General features: G+C 40.1%; 1 protein-coding gene across 7 annotated transcripts in view; it reads right to left on the minus strand.

Annotated features, from left to right (window-relative positions):
• Nucleotides 1-22,054, minus strand: part of JARID2 (jumonji and AT-rich interaction domain containing 2) — a 225,289-nt gene that overhangs the window by 39,538 nt on the left and 163,697 nt on the right. For all 7 annotated transcript variants that reach the window (XR_012623778.1, XM_074828927.1, XM_074828896.1 and 4 more), the window contains 2 exons: nt 12,299-12,475; nt 1,495-1,724 (listed from right to left, as the gene is read on the minus strand). Coding sequence is in view for 6 of the 7 variants with exons in the window: in XM_074828896.1 (XP_074684997.1) it covers nt 1,495-1,724; nt 12,299-12,475 (407 nt within the window). In the remaining variant the exon portion in view is untranslated. The remainder of the gene's footprint in view (nt 1-1,494; nt 1,725-12,298; nt 12,476-22,054) is intronic.

The following is a 22,054-nucleotide window of genomic DNA, read 5'->3' on the forward strand; positions in this document are numbered from 1 at the left end:
TGATGATACAACTTTAAAGCATTTCACACAAGTATTCCAGTGAGTTAAAATAATGAAGTACATCCTTATGTTTTGGGAAACTTGTTAAACATGAAGAGCTCGCCACAGCATGTCACAGCAAGGACCATAGGATGCTGGTAGTCACAAAAAAGAAAGCCAAAAGGATGCAAAAGAAGGCAGGCATTCAAGCTGATGACTAGTTAAGCAAAATTTGCTATGGGGGAATAAAGAATGCAAGTCTTACAGAGGTACAGAGAAATATACCACAGATAGCCTTAAGGATCTCAAATTTGATTTAGAGAGCAATACAAATCCAGTGGAGGCATTTCAGGAGAAGGCAGAAGCTAAACATCACTGAAGCACAGGACATGAAAGATTTCCTGGGCAAGAGCACCACTGTTTTTCTTTTTGCCATTTTTGATTTCCAAGCCTATGACTGAGAGGTGCCATTTAAGGCCTTGATGGCCCTACAAGATGGCAATTCCAGCTCCACTGAAGTCCAGGCCAGCCTACTTAGAAGAAAAACCTTTTGATGCCAGCAAATAGACTGTCTCTAATTGGCCTGTTGAGAATTAACCACAGGGGGGAAAAAAAAAAAAAAAAAAAAAGGCGTAAGTGCAGCAATCTTTCTGTACTGCATTGCCCTAGTGGAGGTACCCAGGTAACCTGCTAACCCAGCCCCAGACTGAATTAAGTACACTGAATGGGGATTTTGAAAGTCCTTTATAAAAACTTATTTCACAGTTGCTATTTTAGGAGTCCTTTGATCAAATCATCAAAAATAGATGGAGACGCATGCTGCCCAAATGCCAGTCACAAGCACCAAAAGGTTGGTCTGCTAAACTTCCACACCCAAAACCAAGTCAGGCTGAGACAAACCTCTTGCTGAATTTTTTTGCTAGTTTACAACCAGGTAACATAAAACTCTGAATTTCTCCCCACCTGGTATGTCCACTGTGAAAGAGGCAATATCCTGGAGCACCTTCTTTATGCATCAGGCAAAATGTTTTTCCAGGACTCTGAGGTCTGTGTTGCCCACGTGCAACACAAGACACCTGAGCATAATGTCAGCTTCTCTACAACGCCAGTGAGCCTCTAAGATAACCCAAGCAGAACAGCCGTACACAAAAGGAGTTCATTCTTCCACATGCTGCCAACTTTGGCACTGTCAGCAGCGAGGCCAACAAGAGTGCCAGTCAGAAAGGTTTAATAAATAGCGATGTGAACTTTACTCTTTCATATGTATACACTGGATAATATAAAGACAGGGTTGTAAAGCATGCTTTATCATACTGACTTCCCATGCGTATATCACTTTTCTTTTTTCCTTCTTTCTCTCCTTCTCTCTCTTTCACTGAAAATTAACTCCCTGCTGTCTCCAGAGCATGCTTTTAAGTATTGCCATGTTCACTCTATGCCCGGCAGTGGAAAATGGAGCTAGCACCTTAGAAGTCTGTGTTTCCCGTGTGTCCACAGTAGAGTACAAATCATTACCTGTTTCCTTAAGTCCTGAGCCGATCTATGAAGAGTGTGGTGGTTGTTAGCGGTGAGCCCTTTCGTAGAGGAGCCAGTGTTTGTAGTAGGATGGTGATTAGCAGCAGCCTGGTCTTTTCGGCTCTCAGCCTTATGTTCGCTGTTCCTCTCCTTCCCTGGTGTGGCCTCTTTGCTTTTGTGTTTCTGAGCAGGTTCTTTCTCCTTCGATGATTTGCTGGACCCATTGAAAACTGAGCAGAGAAAAAAATCAAGACTACTAAGGAAAAAAAAAAAGAAAGAAAAAAAACCCATACAAGACCAAACCCCTCATTCAAAACAATCCAACTTTCTCTGCTGTCAGTGTTGGGTATTTAGCGAGTGTCTCCTTATATCTAAAGTAAAATCAATACAGACATAGAAGCACTATTTTGCATATTTCTTTATATGAACAGATTTACTAAAGTCTTTCCTTTGCTTGTTAACACACATTATCTTCAATATCCAAATTAAAACATACAAGGTATATTACTGTTTTGATTGACCTAAACTTAGACTTTTCAGTTTGATTTTTATTTATGACAGTTTTAATTAACTTTTTGCTGTTGCAGCGAGGGAATTCTAAACATAATCTAAACAGAAAAAGGATTTATTTTTACATTAATGTAAAAGAAAGATGTTCCATGAAAAAGCATGTTTTGTTTTCATCAATATCCAAACTGCTGAACCAAACTGAGAGCAGTTTGCCTATAGCAGACAAGCTGCAAATAGAAAAAGGTACTTCTGCAAAGAAAGGAAATACTAAAACCGTTCTGGAGCATGTTATATAAAGTAATTCTGGGACCTATGCTGAGTTCCCTAGCCTTCTGCTGAAATGAAGGGATAAGAAAGAGCAGAACAGAAACCATATTTTTTGTACAATAAATATTATGCAAACGTATGCAAGTCTATCTCAGCAAGTTTTGTTCCTGTGTCTCTGCTGAATTTATTTAAGAATAGTCACTGCTCTTTTGTTGTCAGGGAACATGAAAAGCTGAAGTTAAAAAAACCCATGTCACATTTCTCTGTTTATCAAAAATGTGGTGAATTTATGTCAGCACTGCCCCCTCTTCAGTGAAGCACTTGACAGAGGTCCACAGTGATCCAACACCCACAATGGCAAGTGCCCTCCTGCTTTCTCTACTCATCTACACTTGGTTTTTACTCCTGCCTTTTTTGCCATGGTTTAGGAAAGGATGTAAATAAGAAAATTCATAAATACTTAATAGCACAGGTATCAAAAAATTATCTTTATTACACACAGCACACCCCATCTGTTTGGGCATATTAACTAAATAAACTAAGTAATTGTTTGGAAGCCTTCTTTTGTCACTAAATGTGATATACCCACAATACATACCTTTTTATCTAAACTGTGAAGTTTAGTTGTCTCTACAGATGTCCTGTAGTATTACAGCAGTAAGCAGCAGTAAAAGTAGCAATAATAAACAACCAACAATCCTGCTGAACAGAAAAGGGGCACCTAAGCTGCTTCTGAGTAGATACCTACCTCCAAACCTTCCCAACCCGCTATGTACCTTCCCACTCACCTCCAAGCTATTGACAAATTTGTTATTCGGGTCACTTATCATATTCAGTCAGTCATAAGTGTTGAAGCAGATTATGTAAAAAACAAAAAAATTGCAATTGTTCTTCCTGCTCTCTCCTTTCTCTCTTGCATAAATCGAGTAAGAACAAGAGAAAAGCCATCGGCAGAGAAGTCACCACAAATTCCCCTGTGGCTCCGTCACTCCTGAGCTTAGGAGCTAACCCAGACAGGCAAGGATTTCTCAGTGATTTCAGTGAAAGTCGTGTAACCTCCATGTCTCATTTCCAGTGATGGAACTGATAATAATTGCCAACCCCTCTTGGGGAGTTCATGACAATACATTTATCCTCCTTTGTAAGGAGTTCTCACATCAGATGTAAGGCACTACAGACACACGAAGCACAACTATTTATTTTTAATAAGACATAGCACAAACAACCTATGGCAGCTTTGTTAATATGTATTTCATCACTACGAGTGATATTTTTCCTTTGGAGGGAACAAATTGTATATACTGATCTGCTCATACGGAAATGTTAAGTCAGAGAGATTAGTTTTCTGTATTCAGTTGCCACTCTATAAACTGAAAATTACTAAAACAGAAAACACAGCCAAAAAGCCAAATTGTGCATTTTTATGGTTCACCAAAAAAAAAAAAAAAAAGCGAACATGAGACAAGGTATATTTTATATGCAACAGCTCATTAATTTTAAGTGTCGTGGGAACCCTGCCAGTTTTACCCTCTGAGTAATTATCTTTTGTCTTAATTTGTAAGATTCTTGAAAGGGGGGAAGAGAGAAACGGGAGAGAAAAAATGTTCTGTCTCACAGGAAAAGCTTAAAAAGCTTAAAGCCTGAAAACACAATAAAAAGGGAGAGACGTAGATGCAAAACACTCCTAGTCAAGCTGTCTCTAGTTAAACAGTAGATGGTATCAGTTTCTATAAAAATCAGCATTTGTTTCTTCCGACACCTAGAGTATTGTTATATCCAGCTAGACAGGTATAAAAACCTTTATGAGATAGTAAGATCTGCAAAATTCACGAACATATTATGTGAACAAGTATCAAAACATTAACTTGATTAATTACAAAACACTAGCACAAGCCAAGCATTTAAGGGGGGAAAAAAATCCCCTGAACTATGATTTTGCTCCCTTTTGAGTAGAAGTGGAGAAGTTATTTAGACGATAAATAAGTGTAATACAATACAGGATTAAGCTGTGGCCCTAATAGCTAGTAGGACAGTTTAGTGAAAAGGTGAAGTCTCAAGGAAAGACCGAAAAGCCCCCCAAGAAATCTCATTGTTGAAGAGTAACTGATAAATAACACAGACAGAAACACCCACTTCTCAAAGGAAAGAAAACAATAAAACCCAAAAAACCTCCAAAACTCTGCATTAAAAATTACTGGGACCAAATCTGATTTAACAATGATTACTAATTCTTTTGTGTCTTGTTATGCAGCAAATTTCATTCTCCTTCATGTCTGCCAGCTCTTCAATATTTCTGAGGCATTCAGAAAAGGTGTACCTTATGCTTTACTAAGCCCAGATACAGGTATGTCCCAGCTACAATCTCCCATCCTAGAGATAACTGTGACACGAGCAATATCTAATGTTCTGTTCCCAGTTACTTTTTTTTCCTGGTGAAAGGATAGTCAATAAAGGTTTCATCCCTGAAGCAATAATTTCATTAAAAAATGGAAAGACTGAAAAAAAAAAAAAAGCCCAACCCACATGAGTGGTGAAACTCACATTATTAAAGCAGAAATCTTTTGTAGTCTTGAATTACGATTATTTTATGCTAGCTTAACCAGCTCTATATTTCCAGAACGGCTTTTAGTTAAGGGTAAGAGAACTACTAACAAATAATTAAAAGTGCAAGTAAATGATTAGTGTTCAGACATTTCAAATAGAATGGATTTCCTTTTATCCATATCTATCTGAATGCTTGTTCTCAAAATGCCATGTCCTCCAAAGCAATTATTATTATTATTATTAAGCTGAAACAATAAGAGTCCCAGAGTGAAATACTTGTGGGTCTTTTGGTTAGCAGTGATGATCAAATGCAAAAAAACTGAACCACTACATTCAAAACTCACAAGCACTAGGGGTTTTTAAACCACTGATACACTTTACGTCAGCAGAGCAAAACCTTAGGGCAGGCATGATCCCCACGGATGCATCACAGTGCTTTCTGCATCGGAGGAACTGGACTCTGGGCACCAACGGTCACCCAGAATCCCATACAGGGACTTTGGGGTATCTCATTTGAAACTGCAGTAAAGAATTCCTACGCAAGCCAATGCAAAACTGTGCAAATTGTGCGTGTACTAGGTGCAGTTATAATGATGGCTAAAAATTTTTGATCAAGTAAAGCCACAGATGTGCTCAATTACTACAGATTAACTAAGCATTTACTACAGGAATTGACACTGTAGTGAGCGATAAACATTTATTGTGTTTTCAGCAATTTTCTGAAGTATTCCTAGAAATTCATTTGCACGCAAATATTTTATAGGATACATCCAGCCAGTCATTCAGAAGCCAATTTATAATATGTACAATAACCAGGCTTTCACTGTGGAAGTAGCAGAATTACTGGACTGGGTTCAGCCAGCTGCTGACTCCATGGGCAAAGCTTTCTCTCCCAAGCCCTCCTGGAGAGTACTCCTGCACCAGATAAGCTTTATACTTGAGATAACAAGGGAGTCCATTGCAGGGACAGCAGAGTACTGATGTATGAACCCTTCTGCTTTATGCCAGTATCTGGAAGGTGAAGGCATGGAATATACACATACATATATGCCGCATGTTGCAGAGCTCGTGCTGTGTAAAGCAAGTGATTGCGCATTCATAAAACTATCCAAAACAAAGAGGGAAGATAAGAGTGAAAGGGAGAAGTTTTGTTTTTAGAAGGAGAAAAGGGAGCCTTGCCAATGTTGTGAACCCAAGCCAGCTATTCCAATGCAAACCTCATGTTGTTACATAGATCATGTTTGGGAAGAGATGTAATATTAATCAACTTTCTGGCATTAAGTATCCGTTACTGTACAAAAACATTCTTGCTCTGGCTTTAATTCAGTTTTAAGTCACTGTGAAAACATTTATGTGGCTCTCAAACTGCCTTAAAGGACCCAGGCAATAATTCTTTTCCCCTCCCGGAGGATCTAAAACAATGATCTACTTCCATAAAACAGAGTATTTTAATACTGCTGATTGTTTTCCTTAAGTGTCGGGTATGTTCAGACTTCCATAAACCATTTCTAGAGATAGAAGCTGTCCTCTGGAGCCCCCCAACACAATCTACCTACTCAGGTCAGTGGCAAAGGCGTACTTCAAGAGAAGAGGACACCACAACTTCATAGGAAAACATGTGGTACCACTGTTTCCACACTTCTCCAGTCCTAACCCAATTTGTCAGTGGACAACTCTGAAACAAAATTTTCATAGCTGTGCATGCTAACAGAAGTCAAACAGGCGAACTGTGGCAGTTAACATTTAATTTCTTTTTGACGCTACCAATAACACAGCTCAAAACCTTACGCGCACAGGAATATATTGGGCCACTGAGAGGAGCATTATTGGTATGAGACACCACGCCACCGTTTGCAAAAATTCAATACCAAGTGTCTCGTCTTAGCACAAATTCATTACTCTCACCTAACCATTACGACACAAACAACATCAAAAGGGTCACTTGCTAAGCAGCAAGTCCATACAAGAAGCATCTATCTGTTATCACGAGTCTCTCACCAGGATAACAATTCAATTTTTTTGAGCAACTTCCAGCTCCCCTATTCTTCTCCACAGGTCATACATCTAGCTACTGAAAATCCACAAATCCTCAAATGTGTTGTGCCTGATTTGCATATTTAAATATGTAAATTATTGCAAAACGGGTAATTTTCATGTTACATATTTTTGCAGAAAAATTAAATGTGCAACAATGTTTATTGCAACAATTACTGGTTCCATGCTATTTCAACAAAAGGCTGTAAATCACCAAAATAATTGCCTACCCATTAACTATTGTAGCACTGCCTGAAATTTTCTCATTCTGCATTTTAGCTGGATGCAAAAAATATTTTTCTTCTGAATGTTTGTCTCTTCAGGATTAATTTCACTAAAAAGGATGCATGAGCCTAAGACTCTGTCTTATGCACCCACCCACAAATATCAAATTTAGTTAAAAATAAAACTAAATAAAGAATTGCAACCACAAATAGCATTTTCTCACAACACATTCGAACAGTAAAGTATGTAAAAGATATGCCATTTAAACCCAAGATATACAAACACTGCATTGAACTGTATCCTGAAATAAGATAAAAACCTATCTATGATCTTTTCCTGCATCATCTTTGTTACTACACATGTAAGGAAATTACTCTGCTAAATTATCCATTGCAAATTGAGAAGCGAAACATTCTTCTGTATTTCTGGTAAGTGTGGAAGACAGCACTAAAGCAGTGTATAGTATTTCTAGCAATGCCTGCTCACCACGCACTACTGCCAGATCTGTTTTGAAATTTGAGCCTCAAGAAAAAAGGCCTCTCTACAATTTTCTTCCCTGCTCGTTTCAGGCAAAAGGCATGCAGAGCAGTTTTTATCGGACCATGTTAACAAAACACAGCATGGACCAGTAACTGTTTCTGACCCAGTAGGTTTTCTGACATGCTGGAGCTGGTTTGCTCCGGCTAAGGAAACAAGACTCTCCTTCATGAAGAAGTCTGATTACAAATAATGATGGCTGACTCTGTTTTCCCAAATGTAAATTAGAATTTAATTGTCCGTCTCAGGCATCCAAAGACAAACCCACCCGACATTCCCAGGTATGCTGGCCCAGATGTGCTCTTCTCTCCACCTTTGAACTGCTGTGCTGGTGGGAGAAATACCTAATCCCCAAATCATCCTTCTTGAGGAAATTAGCCAACCATTATTAAAGGAACTGTAGCTTGCTGTGTGCAATTTGCATCTGTGTATGCTGCTCCTCCTGAGGCCCTTTTCCAGTCCACAAGCCCTTTCAAGTAGAGTAAGGCCTATCCCCTCTTGCTCCTGTGATGGGACCCATAACCCAACAACTCCCTAACTCCATCTTCCAGCTCCCGATCCCAGCCTGCCTAACAAAACACTTGGCACCTACAAACATTTTCCTTCAGGAGCCTGCACAGAAAACCTTCCATTGTGTCACAGAATTAAATCAAAGTAGGATTTATTTAGTTGTGAGGAATTCAAAGAATTAGTTTTAAAGAAACAGAGACCTAAGCCTACCCTCTTACCTACAACTTGGAATTTCCTCCAAGCAGTGGGGAGATGTAATTTAGACTCACTACCTCCCTGTCCCCCAGGGAAGCAGAGTACAGCTCACTCGCAGAGAACCTGCTTTCCTGGCACGTCAGCCGGCAGCAGCTGATGACTGACACCCTCCTCCCTTTGCATAAAGTCAATTTTCTAATAGATCAATGTCTCTCCATCTCCTCCTTCGTGTTGGCAAGATGCCCTGTCATCCAGGCTGTGCTTAAGAAGTTTCTCCCCACACCTGGCAGCTACACTGAAGAAAAAACACATTGTTTAAGCCAATGCTCCTGCTTGCTTCTTCCACTGAATTCCTTGTGTTCAAAGCCATGTAATAGTCTCAGATAGACTGATGGTCATTTGAGATCCGTACAAAATGCAAGCTGGAAAATAAGCATATCCATCTGAGCAGCATGTAGGCGTCCTGTGGCTGGGCGTTCTGGATATAAACACCAAGAACTACAGGGTTCCTACACCCACACTCAAAAGGGTAACAGGGCTGCAATTACAACACAGTAATCTGAATCTCTGCTTTATCTGCTGCAATATGCAGCACCATATCATCCCTAATTTTCCATATGTTAATTTTGAAATTCACCACAAACTTACTTAGAAGTCTGAAGTTAAAAGGGAACTACGTGCTTTAAAAAGATTAAATCCTTGACTTAAACAGCAAGAGGCATTTTTCTATTTCAACTAAATGTTCGTATGGTTTCTTAGCAGGGAAAATATCCTTCTTGAGTCAGGAGCTATATGGAGACCAAGTGAGTCAGTTGATCAGTTTCTGGCCTTTCACTGTTTTTACCCCGTTATAAATCCTAACTTAATTAAAATCATTCTGATTAGGACCAAAATTCCACATCAAGTTTTAGAAAGCTTCTATAATCTCCTCCTCCTATAAACATACATATATAATTAAAAGCACAAACCTCTGACAAGTCTATTGCTGAATTTGTCGTAAAAGTTATCAACGGTGTTTTGCAGAAGAGGCAAGACTAGATGACCTCCTGAGGTCTTCTGACCTAATTAATTTATGACATGTACTGTGAGATCATACCTCAGTCCACAAGCAAGAACCACTCACATGTTTTACTCTACATTACAAGAGAAGCGTTCTCTTGCAAACAAAACCTGAAAGTCTTTAGACAGTATCTTCTCTTAATGAGAATTGTTCATTCTAAGTTTAAGCACACTGAAAAAGACTGTAATAGAAGTTACATGCAGAACATCTCACATGACATGAGCAATACCTACCCAGAACTAATACTAGTTTCTAATCAAGGCACAGAGCACCATCAATGACATCCAAGCATTTATCTGCTGCTAACTTATCTTTACACATCAGACCTGACCTAATCAGCTGAAGTTTGGCAATGACATGAAACCAATTTTTTAAGAGCACAGCTCTACCATTTTCCCTCGTGGCAGCCACAGCAGTATCTTAGAAAATGGTTTAACCACAAGACTGTCACTGTCTGCACTAAGATACTGCATGAGAGAAAAACTTCACATTGCTACATATCCCTTTTCCACACTCCCATGAATCTGGGGGATAAACACTTCTCCTGCCAAACATTTTCTTTGCTCTTCAACAGTTGGATATGTGTGCAGCACATCAGAAGTACTGAGAAAGGAGGATGAAAAGGCACAGGTAACAATCTGATGCTTTAAATATATCTATGTAAGCAGTAAGGTTGGAAGGTGACAAGTCAATTGAGCTGATTACTTCTATTTGTGCAGCAAGCTATGCCACGTGTTACATGTGCTTCTAATTCACACTTAGGCATTTTCGATTGACTTAGCTGTCCAAAAGGTGGCTCAACAGGCTAGGTTATAACAAATAGTTTGGTGTTCAACCCTAATAATGCCCCATATTGGCATCAGAAGAGGATATTGACAAATGACTTTGCCCACGAAAGTTGTTCTGGCCCCCATTTAGTAGAAAGCAATCATTTGACACTGTCTAATGACATTAATCAAGCTCTGAACCTTTGTTGTTGTATGTCATAGCAAACACTTAGCATTTTCAGGTCCAAAGTGCTTGACTACACATTGTATATTAAAAACAAAAGACTTTAATTCATTAAAAATAGACTCTCACGCTAGATTAAGTTCATTTGCTGCACCCGTCCCTGGTCTGCCTTTGTGTGTGGTCTCATTTAAAACAGACACACATGAACCAGAACCTACTTTATTCACAGGAAACAAAAATACTATTGGCTGTCAACCAAAATAACAGACATTGAAAAATGGGAATACCCCTGGGTAAGGAAATTTTAATTAAAAAAAGAAAAAAAGAAGAAGAAAAAAAGAAATGACAATGACGAAGAAGAAGCAGCTGCCTTCTCTGGGAATTCCTGTTTCATCACCTTTGTCAAAACATCTCACATTGTCTCCTATGTATTTTATAAAGGTCTTTTGCAGATCTATTAAAGCAGCAGCTTCATTTATGCTCACTCTGATCTATATTGATAAAGATTATGAAGCCATTAGATGGCTCATTAAGTTTGCCTTTACTTACCCCCAATTAAGATTTCAGGTGTCTCTGGTTTTGAGCTAATTTCAAAGTGGCTGCCATCTGGGACATTCTCAAGGAACACAATCAGCTCCTTTTGTAATGATATATCACATTTAAAACTCTAAGGCAGCAGTTCTGCTACATACAATCTCATTTTCCATATGTAGAATTCTGTGCCTGTTATTCTGGGGGGTTTATTTAGAAATCAATCCAAAGTGCCAAGTTTTGATCCATGGCTTTTACAGCATTAAAACTCCTGCTCACAGCTGACACCTTGAAATGCTATTAGGCATAATGTCCCCTTGTACTTCACAAACAGTTCACAAAAAGAGAGTTTTTGAGCTTGGGTGTGCAATAAAAAAAAGATTCAGATGTAGTCATGAAAAATAGTTTTGGTATATGTAACAAGGGAGTCCTTTATAGAAAACTTCCTTTTGAAAAGCAGAGATGAGGACCAGCACAGTGAAGTAATTGGGATCTACTAATCTCCTCTTCAGAGCAGAGAGTAGCATGAACGAACAAAAAAACCAAGCACAGGTTACAACCATCTCTCAAAAAGTGCACCTTCCTCTCAGTCCTCATACTAAGATGAGGAGAGCTGGAAGGGCAGTCACCAGAAGGAAAGATTTTCATGGTAAACTAATACTGAGGAAGGGAACGGAGAGCACAGGCTCCATTTTGAAATTATGTCAGGCAGAGAGAGCACAGAGTTGTTATGATACAAGAGCTTTTTGGAGAGAGAACCACATCACACAGGACTTTAGCAACAGAGCATTATAGCAGGCTCAGGAAATTTTCAGTGTGGCTTTTCTATCTTCTATTTTACACTAGGTGATGTTGCAACATACACAGATCCATTTATCAAGATAAGACACAAGGACATCATGACAGAAATACTCTGTAATGAATGCAGCTTTTGGTGATTTGCAAAGAAATAACCGACTTGAAAGAGCTTCTTCCATAAAATCTTGCAATCAGCAACATGTATGCAGTATCTTAATCTACTGCAATTGCGGTATCAATATTGCATGTGAGAAATTAAGTGTTGCCCCTTTCACACGTTTTGATAACACTTATGAATGTTTATATTTAACTTTGGTAAAATGAAACCATTCTAGATTAAAAAACAGTCTCAAAAAATCCAGAGAGAGAATGACTATACATAGATGTGTGTATATAACTCCAGTATGTGTGCGTGTGTGTATACAGAATTCCAGCCCTGCAGTTATAGTTCTGCCACAGAGTTCAGATTGTCAGGAGAAACAGGTTAAAGTGGACGATGCTAACACTACATCTCACTCCACTTTCCCATTATGGACTGTATCCCTCTTCACTCAAATCCAGACGGATGGATGAGGATTAAGCACATTCAGCTCAAATTTCTTTACTAGGCAGTGCAGGAAAACAACACTATTTAGGACCTACCTTGCCCATTTGGTACATGTTTATGCGTTTTTCCTTTCCTGGGGGTTGACTGGCATGATGATGAAGCATTGTTTGTGGCTGTTTTTGTGTCCTCTGTCTCCTCCTCCTCCTCTTCTTCATCCTCGTCATCCTGAGAGCTTCCAAAATATACCATGTTGCTGGGCAGGGCTGGAGAACCTGACCATTATAAAGAAATGGCTCATTAGCATCATTACATTCACTTACTGCACTAACCATATTGATCATAACCTACTTTAGTGTTATGCATAGCAAGGAAAGAGGGGGACTCAGAGATGGAAGGTCACACTAGTGCATGACTAACTGGAGGGTTTTTTATTTATTAATTTTTACCGACAGGATACGTATGTGCTTGAAAAGCAGGGTTTTCCCCCCCAAGCACATTCTATTCATACTTTAGACAATCAAACAGTCTTGCTACAAGCCCTAATTAATAGCTTTGTGTATTCAGAAAAGGACTAATGCACATGCTTAATTTCAAATGCATGCTTAAGTGCCTTACTGAAGTCTTAACACACAAACTAGAAGCTTACAGCTTTTCCAAACAGAAGAAAAAAGAGCATTTACAAACCAATCTGCACCCCGGTAATATTTTTAAGTTATTATTACAAAAAAATATTAGTATTTAAACTTCACAATGCTTTGCAGGCCTCTACCGTATTGTATACAATGCTTTGCAGTATTCTGGTTCAGTTTTAAACAAAGAGAAAAACCAAGACATTGAGATGCTTAAATTTGCCTAGCAGGTCCTTGGCAAAGGAGAGAAAAGAGCAAAGGTCTCCTGATTCCCCACGTGCTCCTCTTGAGGATGCTGTTTCTTATCTCTCGCTTTCTTCCCATGATGCTCCCCCTAACCTGTCTGGTTTGCGCAAGGGTAAGATACAACATGCAATTCAGTGACAGAGAAGTGAGGATTCACAAGCTTAACAACAATACAGGGTTGTAATTTAAATTTAACTCTTGCACAGCATTTCTTTTACACGTGTTATGCAACGGTGTACAGGTTTCCCTGGACTGCATCAGGACACATGACATGACTGTAGCAATCTAACAACTATTTTTAAAATGTACAAATACTGCTGACAACTAATGGACACTTTCCCTTATGCCTGATATTAACTTCTACTTCAAAATAAGTCTTCTGGATATCCCCTGGAGGGAGGTGCCCTAGGAGCCTTCTACTTATTCAGAAAGATTTTTTTGGTGAAGGGAAAAAATAGAAAGTCAATAGAAGTGGAGAATGGGGACTCATTGCTTCAATTATTTTCCTGTAGCTAAATAAAACAAAGGACAAAGAGAACTGGGCTGCAGACCAACACAAGGTAGTGGCTATTTGGCTGATGCTTCCTTAGGAAACACTTCTGGCTTCAAGCTCTTCAAAACACCAATTCTGTGTTTTGTTTGGTTTTGAGCTGTTGGTGTTGCTATTGCCAACAACTAACTAAAATTTATTTTTGGGTTGCGTATTTTCTGCTCCTACCAGGCTTGTACAAAATACTCTTAACTACAAAAATCACATTTTAATGAATGGATACCTAAATATGGCACAAAAAATAGGATAGGCTGTTTCTGCAATGAACCATCCTTTCCTAAATGCACTGGTTTTGGTTGGGATGGAGTTAATTTTCTTCATAGTAGTTTGTACGGGGCTATGTTTTGGATTTGTGACCAAAACAGTGTTGATAACACAGGGGTGTCTTAGCTATTACTGAGCAGGGCTTGCACAGCATCAAGGCATTTTTTTTTTCCTGTTTCTCACACTGTCCCGCCAGTGAGTGGGCTGGGGGTACACAAGAATTTGGGAGGGGACACAGCCAGGACAGCTGACCCCAGCTGATCAAAGGGATATTCCAGATCATATGACACTGTGCTCAGCAGTAAAAGTTGGGGGAAGGAGGAGGAAGGGGGGGTGGGGGGTGGGGGTGTGTGGGGTGTGCTTTTGAAGTTATAACATTTGTCTTTCCAAGTAACCATTACGCGTGATGGAGCCCTGCTTTCCTAGAGATAGCTGAACGCCTGCCTGCCAACGTGAAGTAGTGAATGAATTCCTTATTTTGCTTTGCTTGCACTTGCAGCTTTTGCACTACCTACTAAACTGTTTTTATCTCAACATGTGAGTTTTTGCACTTTTACCCTTCCGAATCCCTCCCCCATCCCATGGGGTGGGGGGGTTGGGGGGGGAGCAAGTGAGCGGCTGTGTGGGGCTTAGCCCTGACCTGTTAAGACGTTTGCTCTTGGTCTCTATAACGGCTCCTTTGGGACTGCGATTGCCTTGGGAAGAAGCAGAGAGAAACTCCCCACCAGCACCCCACGCTGTGCATTGGTGGTAGCCCTGGGACAGTTAGGGGAAACACTGCAGCAGTACCTAGGGCATGATGATCCTTCCCCTTGAAATAACATACATATTAATCCACCCAACCTAGACATAAATGTATGAATACATATGGTTATCCTAGGGGGAAAGCCTTTTGCATGCCACAACTTTCATATTTATATAGACTAATGATCAAATTAAGACTGCTGACATATTTCAAGGCATGGGAGCTGTAGCAACTTACAGAAACAAAAGCCTTTGCATTTTTTATGCAAGCCCAGAACTTTCTGGCACACTCTAAGCAATCAACCACAGTAGGTAAGAGGTACTGAGAGGCACATTAATTCTTCTGCTTGGAGAGGAGCTTTAAGTCTCAACAGCAACTAACTAGAAGACTCCAAAACAGTTACTCTAGGACAGCGCTCCCTGAAAAATAAGTTGTCTTTTTTCTTCCATCTAGGTATTCATGTCTCTGGTATGGATTCAGAAGTTATTAGCTCTGCAAGTCTGTACTGTGCATCAGTCCTAACCAGGATCCAAAGTCTGGCACCATCAGTGCATTAGTGCATTGACAAAAGATTGCAGTAAAAGAAACTTACTGTTAGAAGCCCTTAAAATTAGATTCAAACACAGACTGAAATCTCTTTACTATAATTAAATAGTCAGAAATTTTATCCTTCTGAGACACTAAAACAAGAGACCAGATATAGCGTCTATTCTCTAAGCCTCATCTTCCCTAGAGTTCCGCATCCCTGAGCTTGTCAGCTGCTCTCAATAGCAACCAGCAAAAAAAATTATCATCTGTGATGCAAATGTTATTACAATAGCAATCTTTTTTCTTTTTTTTTTTTTTAAAGCACAGAATAAAATATAGTACTGTGTCATTCTGCTTAGAAAGGAGGGAGGGTCTAACCCAAGTGCGAGAGCAGGTACAAACTTCACCTAACTCTTGATATTCAATCGTAATCTCAGTGCATATCTCTTCAGTCAGAATGACATTTTTTAATTCTTTCCAATCGAGAACTAGGAACAACAATGGTTAAACTGCATTCCTGGGACAGCTGGGACTGTTTGGGAAGTACATTTCCAGAGAAATTAGACTAGCAACGTCCAATAACACAGGAGAGTCCTGCTAGCCCTCACTTTACTAATCTAAGTGCTCTGCAATCTGAGACCTCAGAGAAAAGCTGGCTTTCAGTCTGGGTCGCCTCCTCCCCTCCTCCTTCCCTCTAGCTTTTCCTACATATTCATTGAAGTTGACTTGCAAAACGGAAAGACAGACAGACAGACAGACAGAAAGACAGACAGACAGACAGACAGACAGACAGACAGACAGAAAGACAGAAAGACAGAAAGACAGAAAGACAGAAAGACAGGCCAGACTCTCACATTTTTGTTATATTTAGGCATTGTTATGAATGGAAGACACTAAAAGAAATCTAAAAGCTTTGAGTTTTCTTACTTACCTTTAATATTAGAACTATGTTTATCATTGTCTTTTATGGTAAGATTGCAGTTCTGGAATAGCCTCAAATACCGAGAATTTGTTCACACCTATGGGTTGAGCTGGTTCAAACCACTTTCACTTTAAGTCTATGTAGCTAAACATGTCCAAAAGGCTGAGAAAACACTAGTTTAGAACACCGAGACAGGCTGTTCAAGCTCAAGATACTGCAAATTCCCTTTACGAGCAAACTGAAGGAAAGACAAGCCTGTAAGCATACTGTGATTTCATTCAAGCTAAAAGAATGACAATTATGTTGATTAGGCAACACCTAACCTGTGTAAGTGTGAGTGGTTGACACGCACTGTGGTTTACACCAAGCAATGAGCTAAGAGAACCCCCCAAATCTCCTCTTATGGAAATAAAACAGACTTGTCATGACTGAAGAACTAATGAAGCTCATATGAGTGAAGCTGCACCGCTACCAGTCGAAGCCAGGTGATCACTCATCTTCTTTATTATAATAAAGATTTCTGTCCTAAATATCCCTCATCGTCTCTGAGACCAGACAGGGATGTGTATATTATGCCATAGCCTACCTCTACAGGGGACCCCGTTTGTTACTCAAAGCTGTTAATTTACATAAACAATACTATGTAGTGTTATTGTAGCCACAAATGTCTAAAACCATTGGAGATGTGGAGAAGAATGTGCACTCAAGAGCTGGCTTGTTTCTTCCAGCTCTATCAGTTGGTCTAATAAAATATATTGCCTTTCCTCATAAATCTGGCCTGTCTTCATCTCAAGAACATGGTGGTTTTCCTTACAGACAGCCTTTGTTGAGTGTTCTTGCTCTCAGATTTCTCCATGTATAACAGATATTTATCAAACAAATGATGTATGACAGCAACATGACAAAAACCCTCCAAAACATTATGAAAATAAGGAAAACTGCATGTTCACCAGACACATACATACACACACATTCACAAAACATACAGGTGTAGGCGCTTGCTTGCTTGTTTAATTTATGACATCTATTCTACACAGTTTTGTCTTTGCCAGGACTCACTCAGCCACAGAAACCCGCGAGGCAGCTATGCCAGTTCATTCTTGCCCATATTTTGCCAGTGAGACAGCAAGAGTAAAGATGAGCAATCATCCTTCCTCTTCCTCTTGTCCTCCCCAGCACCAAGGATTGATTCTCAAAGCCTACCCGGGGCAATCTAAAGAGTAACATCAGAATTTGATTAATAACCAACAGCAAAAGAGAAGAACTGCAGTGCTCCCGACAGAGGGCAACATCTGCACCTGGGAGGTGGTGCATGCCAGGTCTCAGCACTGTAGGTATGTAATTCCCTCCTTCCTCAGTTTCCATCTCCAAGAAAACACAGAAAAATCTGCAAGACAGTTATGAGAGCCTGTGCCTGTATTGAATTTTACAAGTCTCCTTCTGTGCCAGGAGCCCCCAAGTTGTGCAGGCAGCTGCTGCTACCACGGGCACTGCAGTGGATGAAGGGGGAGAGCAGAGGAGCAGCCCTCCAGTGCCTGGGGAAAGTGTGTAAGCAGCCCTCCACCTTGAGAAACCCACCCTGCGCGCACCTGATCGGCACGTGCCTGAAAAACCCGCTCACTCGGCAAATCTGATGGTAATCTAGAAAACAAAATTTGACTTCCCACCACTTATTTAGAAGACATTTCATACAAGGAACCATCTAGACTGTCTGTGGCTGCGTGGACATTTTTCTTGGCATCAAAACTGGTCTACAGAGCATCTAAACTCCATCTGGCCTCTTGTTCTTATTCCTGTGCCACCACCTCAAACTGTGGCAGTATAACTTTTTGTGGGGCCATGTGGTGAATCAGATCAGAGAACTGATTCAGATTAAAATCCCAGACTAAGGAAATTAAAGTCCATTAATAAATGCTGTAACTGTAATGTAATGTTACAAGCTCTCAAGTAAAGATTTGGAAAATTTCTATGCACACTTTTTCTTATTGAATGTGTAGCTCAATATATCATTTTACGTTATTAAACAAAACATGAAACACAGTATGTTTCCAATCTCGTGGAGGAGCTGCACATTTTACGTTCTGTCCCAATGATGTCTAGGCACACACCTCCTAAATGCCATTTTTTTTTCCCCTCAGTTGATTTGTTTTGCATTAACATTTGCATAAAAGTATGTGCCATCACCAGAGAACTGGACAAGGCAATGGCAACACGTTGGGAAGGAAGGAGAAGCCATGGCAGAAGTAAACTGAAAGAAAGGGCATGCAGCAGCAGCAGAGCAGAAGAAGGAAGAGGCTCAGATGTGCTGGGGCTGGAGAAAGAGGCGAGCGGCGAGAGGTAAGTTAGCTGATGGACAAAGGCTGCAGGAGCAACAGGAGAAGGAAGATACCTAAAGAATTACGGACATTAAATAGTAACAAATACCAGTAAAGGGGGAAGGACACCTTGTACTGAGCAACTTTAAGAGAAGTATGTCTGATAGTGCTGTCGATCTGCTATCCTGACCTGGAGACGTGCCACTCACCTTCTCCTGCTTAACAAGTTACTGTTAACTCACAGGCGAGGACAGAAAAGTAATGGCCAGGGCCAGGCAGCAACCTGGAGGGAACTTCCCAGCCCTCTCTTCCTCCTGCAAATCACCGAGGGAAGGCCAAATTCCCAAAGCTCACCCTCATAGAGCAATTTTGAAAGTCTACAAATTGTTGTGGATGACTAAGGGATTGCAAGCCATGCAGAAAGCTCAGACAGCTAATAGAACCCCAGGTATGCTCTTCTCACCAGTATCAGAGCAGGAGTTACCACTCCTGTGATCAGATACCGCTGTGCATGGCAAATTTTGAGAAAATCCTCAATGGTGAGCTGTCTTTTTTAAATTCACTCATCATGGTTACAATGAGCTATGAATTATTACAAAAAGGGAGGATACTCAGCTCTTTAAAAAATGAGGTTTGAAGTATGTTTGGCAACTGTTTCCATCAGTATCTGCAGTTTCATTATTGAAATTCCCTCTGGAGTATTTTTGTCTTCCCTCCTATTGTGAGAGCAACACAAAAGAAAACCTAACTATATAGGAAAAACAATTACCACAACTATACACAAAGTGTTGCCTAATGCATATGAAAGGATGACAAATGTATTTTATGTCCTCTGTTATAATAACTTGATGCTTATACAACAGTAAGTATAAAGTAAAATATGTTTTTTAAGTCAGTTTTCTCAGAAAGATGTTACCCTTTGCATGTGCAAAATTCAGACTTGCTACTAACAATAGGCAGAATTGATGCTTACGCAACCTGTACATACAGATGCACTGACCTCAGTAGCAAGTGCCTGATTAACAGAATAAACTATACTCTTTTTCAGCCATTTTATCTGACTAATGAGGTTATTAAATTTTTTTTATTTGACAAATGTGCAATTTTCCCTCCTAAATTATGGTATGTTTTGTTTCTCATTAAATTACATTAACTTTTGTCTTGGACTAGCTAAACATATTAAAAAAAACTCTGAATTTGGATCTGAAGAGTGGAATCAGAAGTATGGAAAGTGCATGCGCTTTGCCAAAAGCACTATTTCATTACTCTTCAGAATTAGCTGGCAGCGTTTCTGCAATATTTACTGAAGTACAAACCAAATGTTTTCATCTGGACAGGATTCAAACCCTGGTATGTTACAACCACAACAAAAATCATCTCAATCCAAGAGCCTTCTCTGTAATTTGGGCTGTGGTTTCTGCAAAATTGGAGGATTCTTCTCCATGAATTATTTACACCAACTCCCTCTCTAGCTCCTCTCTTCTTTTTCCCTCCTAACAATTAAACATAACCCAGATGTGCTTTGGAAAAATCTTAAAACAATTCAAGACATAGAATGACTTAAGCACAAGGCAGGTCAAGGTATGCAGGACTTAAGCCTGCCCCAATAAACACGCAGCATGCCAAGCCCTACAACGAGCTGCATCCAGAGTTTTGGCTTCTGCTGCGACACACGGCCCCATTTTGGGGCTGTATGCAGGTGGAAAAACCTTGCCTCCCAAATGCTCCCAATGTACTGGCATCTCAATGCTTAAAATCTAAGGCCTGCTTCTCATTTATTATATGTCCTACTTATTACATTTTGGCAGGACAGCACCTAGTCCCTCAAGTGCGAATAAATGTAATTTATGCCCACACTTTGTGGTTGTTTTACGGAGCAAGGCTAAAAGAGAATGAATTGCATAAACTCTATAGGAAAGAGCAATTTTATCTCACTTGTCTGACTCCACCTGCAGGAACAGTCCCAGAGGGAGCTCCCCGGTGCCTGAGCGAAAGAGAGGAAAAGGCCGTCCCAAGTACAGAAACAAAACCGAGTTCATGCACACCCCGATGCTCAAACTCTCCCTTCCTCTGCCGTTGTACAAATCACAAGGTCCTTAGTGTCATGGCTAACTTACTGGCTAAGTGACATAAAACACATCTTGTTCTCAGTCCATTCTTCAAAGCAGTAGAGCTAAAACCAAAAAGCCAAAGAAAATTGTTCCTTTTCTAGGGAAATGGAGTAAGGGTGGAGAAATGTGTGAATCTGCAGGAAAAAAAAATAAAAGGTTCACTTTCCAAAGTTAACAAAACACACACCAGAGTAACAGACTACTGAATATTAAAAAAAACCCAAACAAGTATGGTGCTTCTTACATCTACAATTCATATCTGACAATCTCAAAGCAATTTACCTCCATTAACCTGGCTAGATTTGGCAGTGAACCTCAAAACCAACCCTTCCCACATACACTTCAACACCCGACTTTATGTTCCCCTCCACCATGAACAAGACAAGTCCCAAAGTACCACGCTGCCACTCCCAAAAGGCTGTACCAGGCTGTGTTTCATACCCAAGAGATCCTGAGCCCCATCCCTGGCACAAAATAAGTCTTTTGGGGAGCACTGAGCTTATGGCAGGTTCACAGCTTACAGAAGCAGGCTCCCAGGTTTCTGGCTGGCAGGAATGGAAGGAATTGCCTTTGCCAGAGTACTTTACATTGCTCACCTGGGCATCAAAAACTGTGTGCAGCAAGGTTTTGAAGTGCTGCTGCTGCTGCCATCGCAGCACTTGGATTTTATGCCAGTAGCTCATCCATAATCAATGTCCAGCTATGTCAATACCTATATACAGAGTCAAACATTTATCCTCACTTTACGGAAAAAATAAGCAGCTTGTCGAGGGACTCAGAGTGAGTTTGTGGCAAGTACAAAGGCTGAACCGCAAGATTAGTCTCCCATTTCAATGAGTTAATTTCATCCTGTGGCTTTTTGCAGGGGTAGATATTGGAATCATTAACATCAGAAAGGGGCCCCAAAATGGGAAGAGCAGGGGAAAAGTTTGATTCAGCTGTAGTACTACACACAGGCTACTCTACATTGCACTCAGCAGCTCTTCTCATCTCTTAAATCTCCCAGTAGGCACACAGTGATGTGAAGACGCATCCTCCACTGCATGTCTGGAGGGATGGCCCTCCAGCAGCACTCCCATTCCTGTGAAGGAATAATGCCACGGTATGGGTTGCCAGCCTCTCCCTGCATACTTCATACACGTGCTGTTTGCTGTGAGCCCGCATATTCACTTTTCCCTGTGAACACTTGTTAAGTTACTCTTGTCCAAAACCACCACGAGAACTGCTTGCCAGCCCAGAGCAGCATATTCCACCGGTGGACTAAATGGTTGCACATAAGAGAAGTATCTCATACCTTACACTTCAATGTTACTCCTAACTTTAAAATAAAGAACTTTGAAATTGTGAATTACAGTTACTAAATGCAAACTTATTTTTATTAAATGGTCATGCAATTAATATTAAACACCCCCAAGTTTATTCTTGTGTTTTCAACCCATCCTAAAATTTTGGTATCAAATACCAAATGATTTAACAACAAAATTGATTAAAAGTCTTCTTCCAGTATTTTAAACAAATTATTGTACGTCTGCATGTTTTAA

The sequence above is a fragment of the Strix aluco genome, chromosome 1 (genome assembly GCF_031877795.1).
Source record: "Strix aluco isolate bStrAlu1 chromosome 1, bStrAlu1.hap1, whole genome shotgun sequence".
In the NCBI taxonomy this organism is placed as follows: Eukaryota; Metazoa; Chordata; class Aves; order Strigiformes; family Strigidae; genus Strix; species Strix aluco.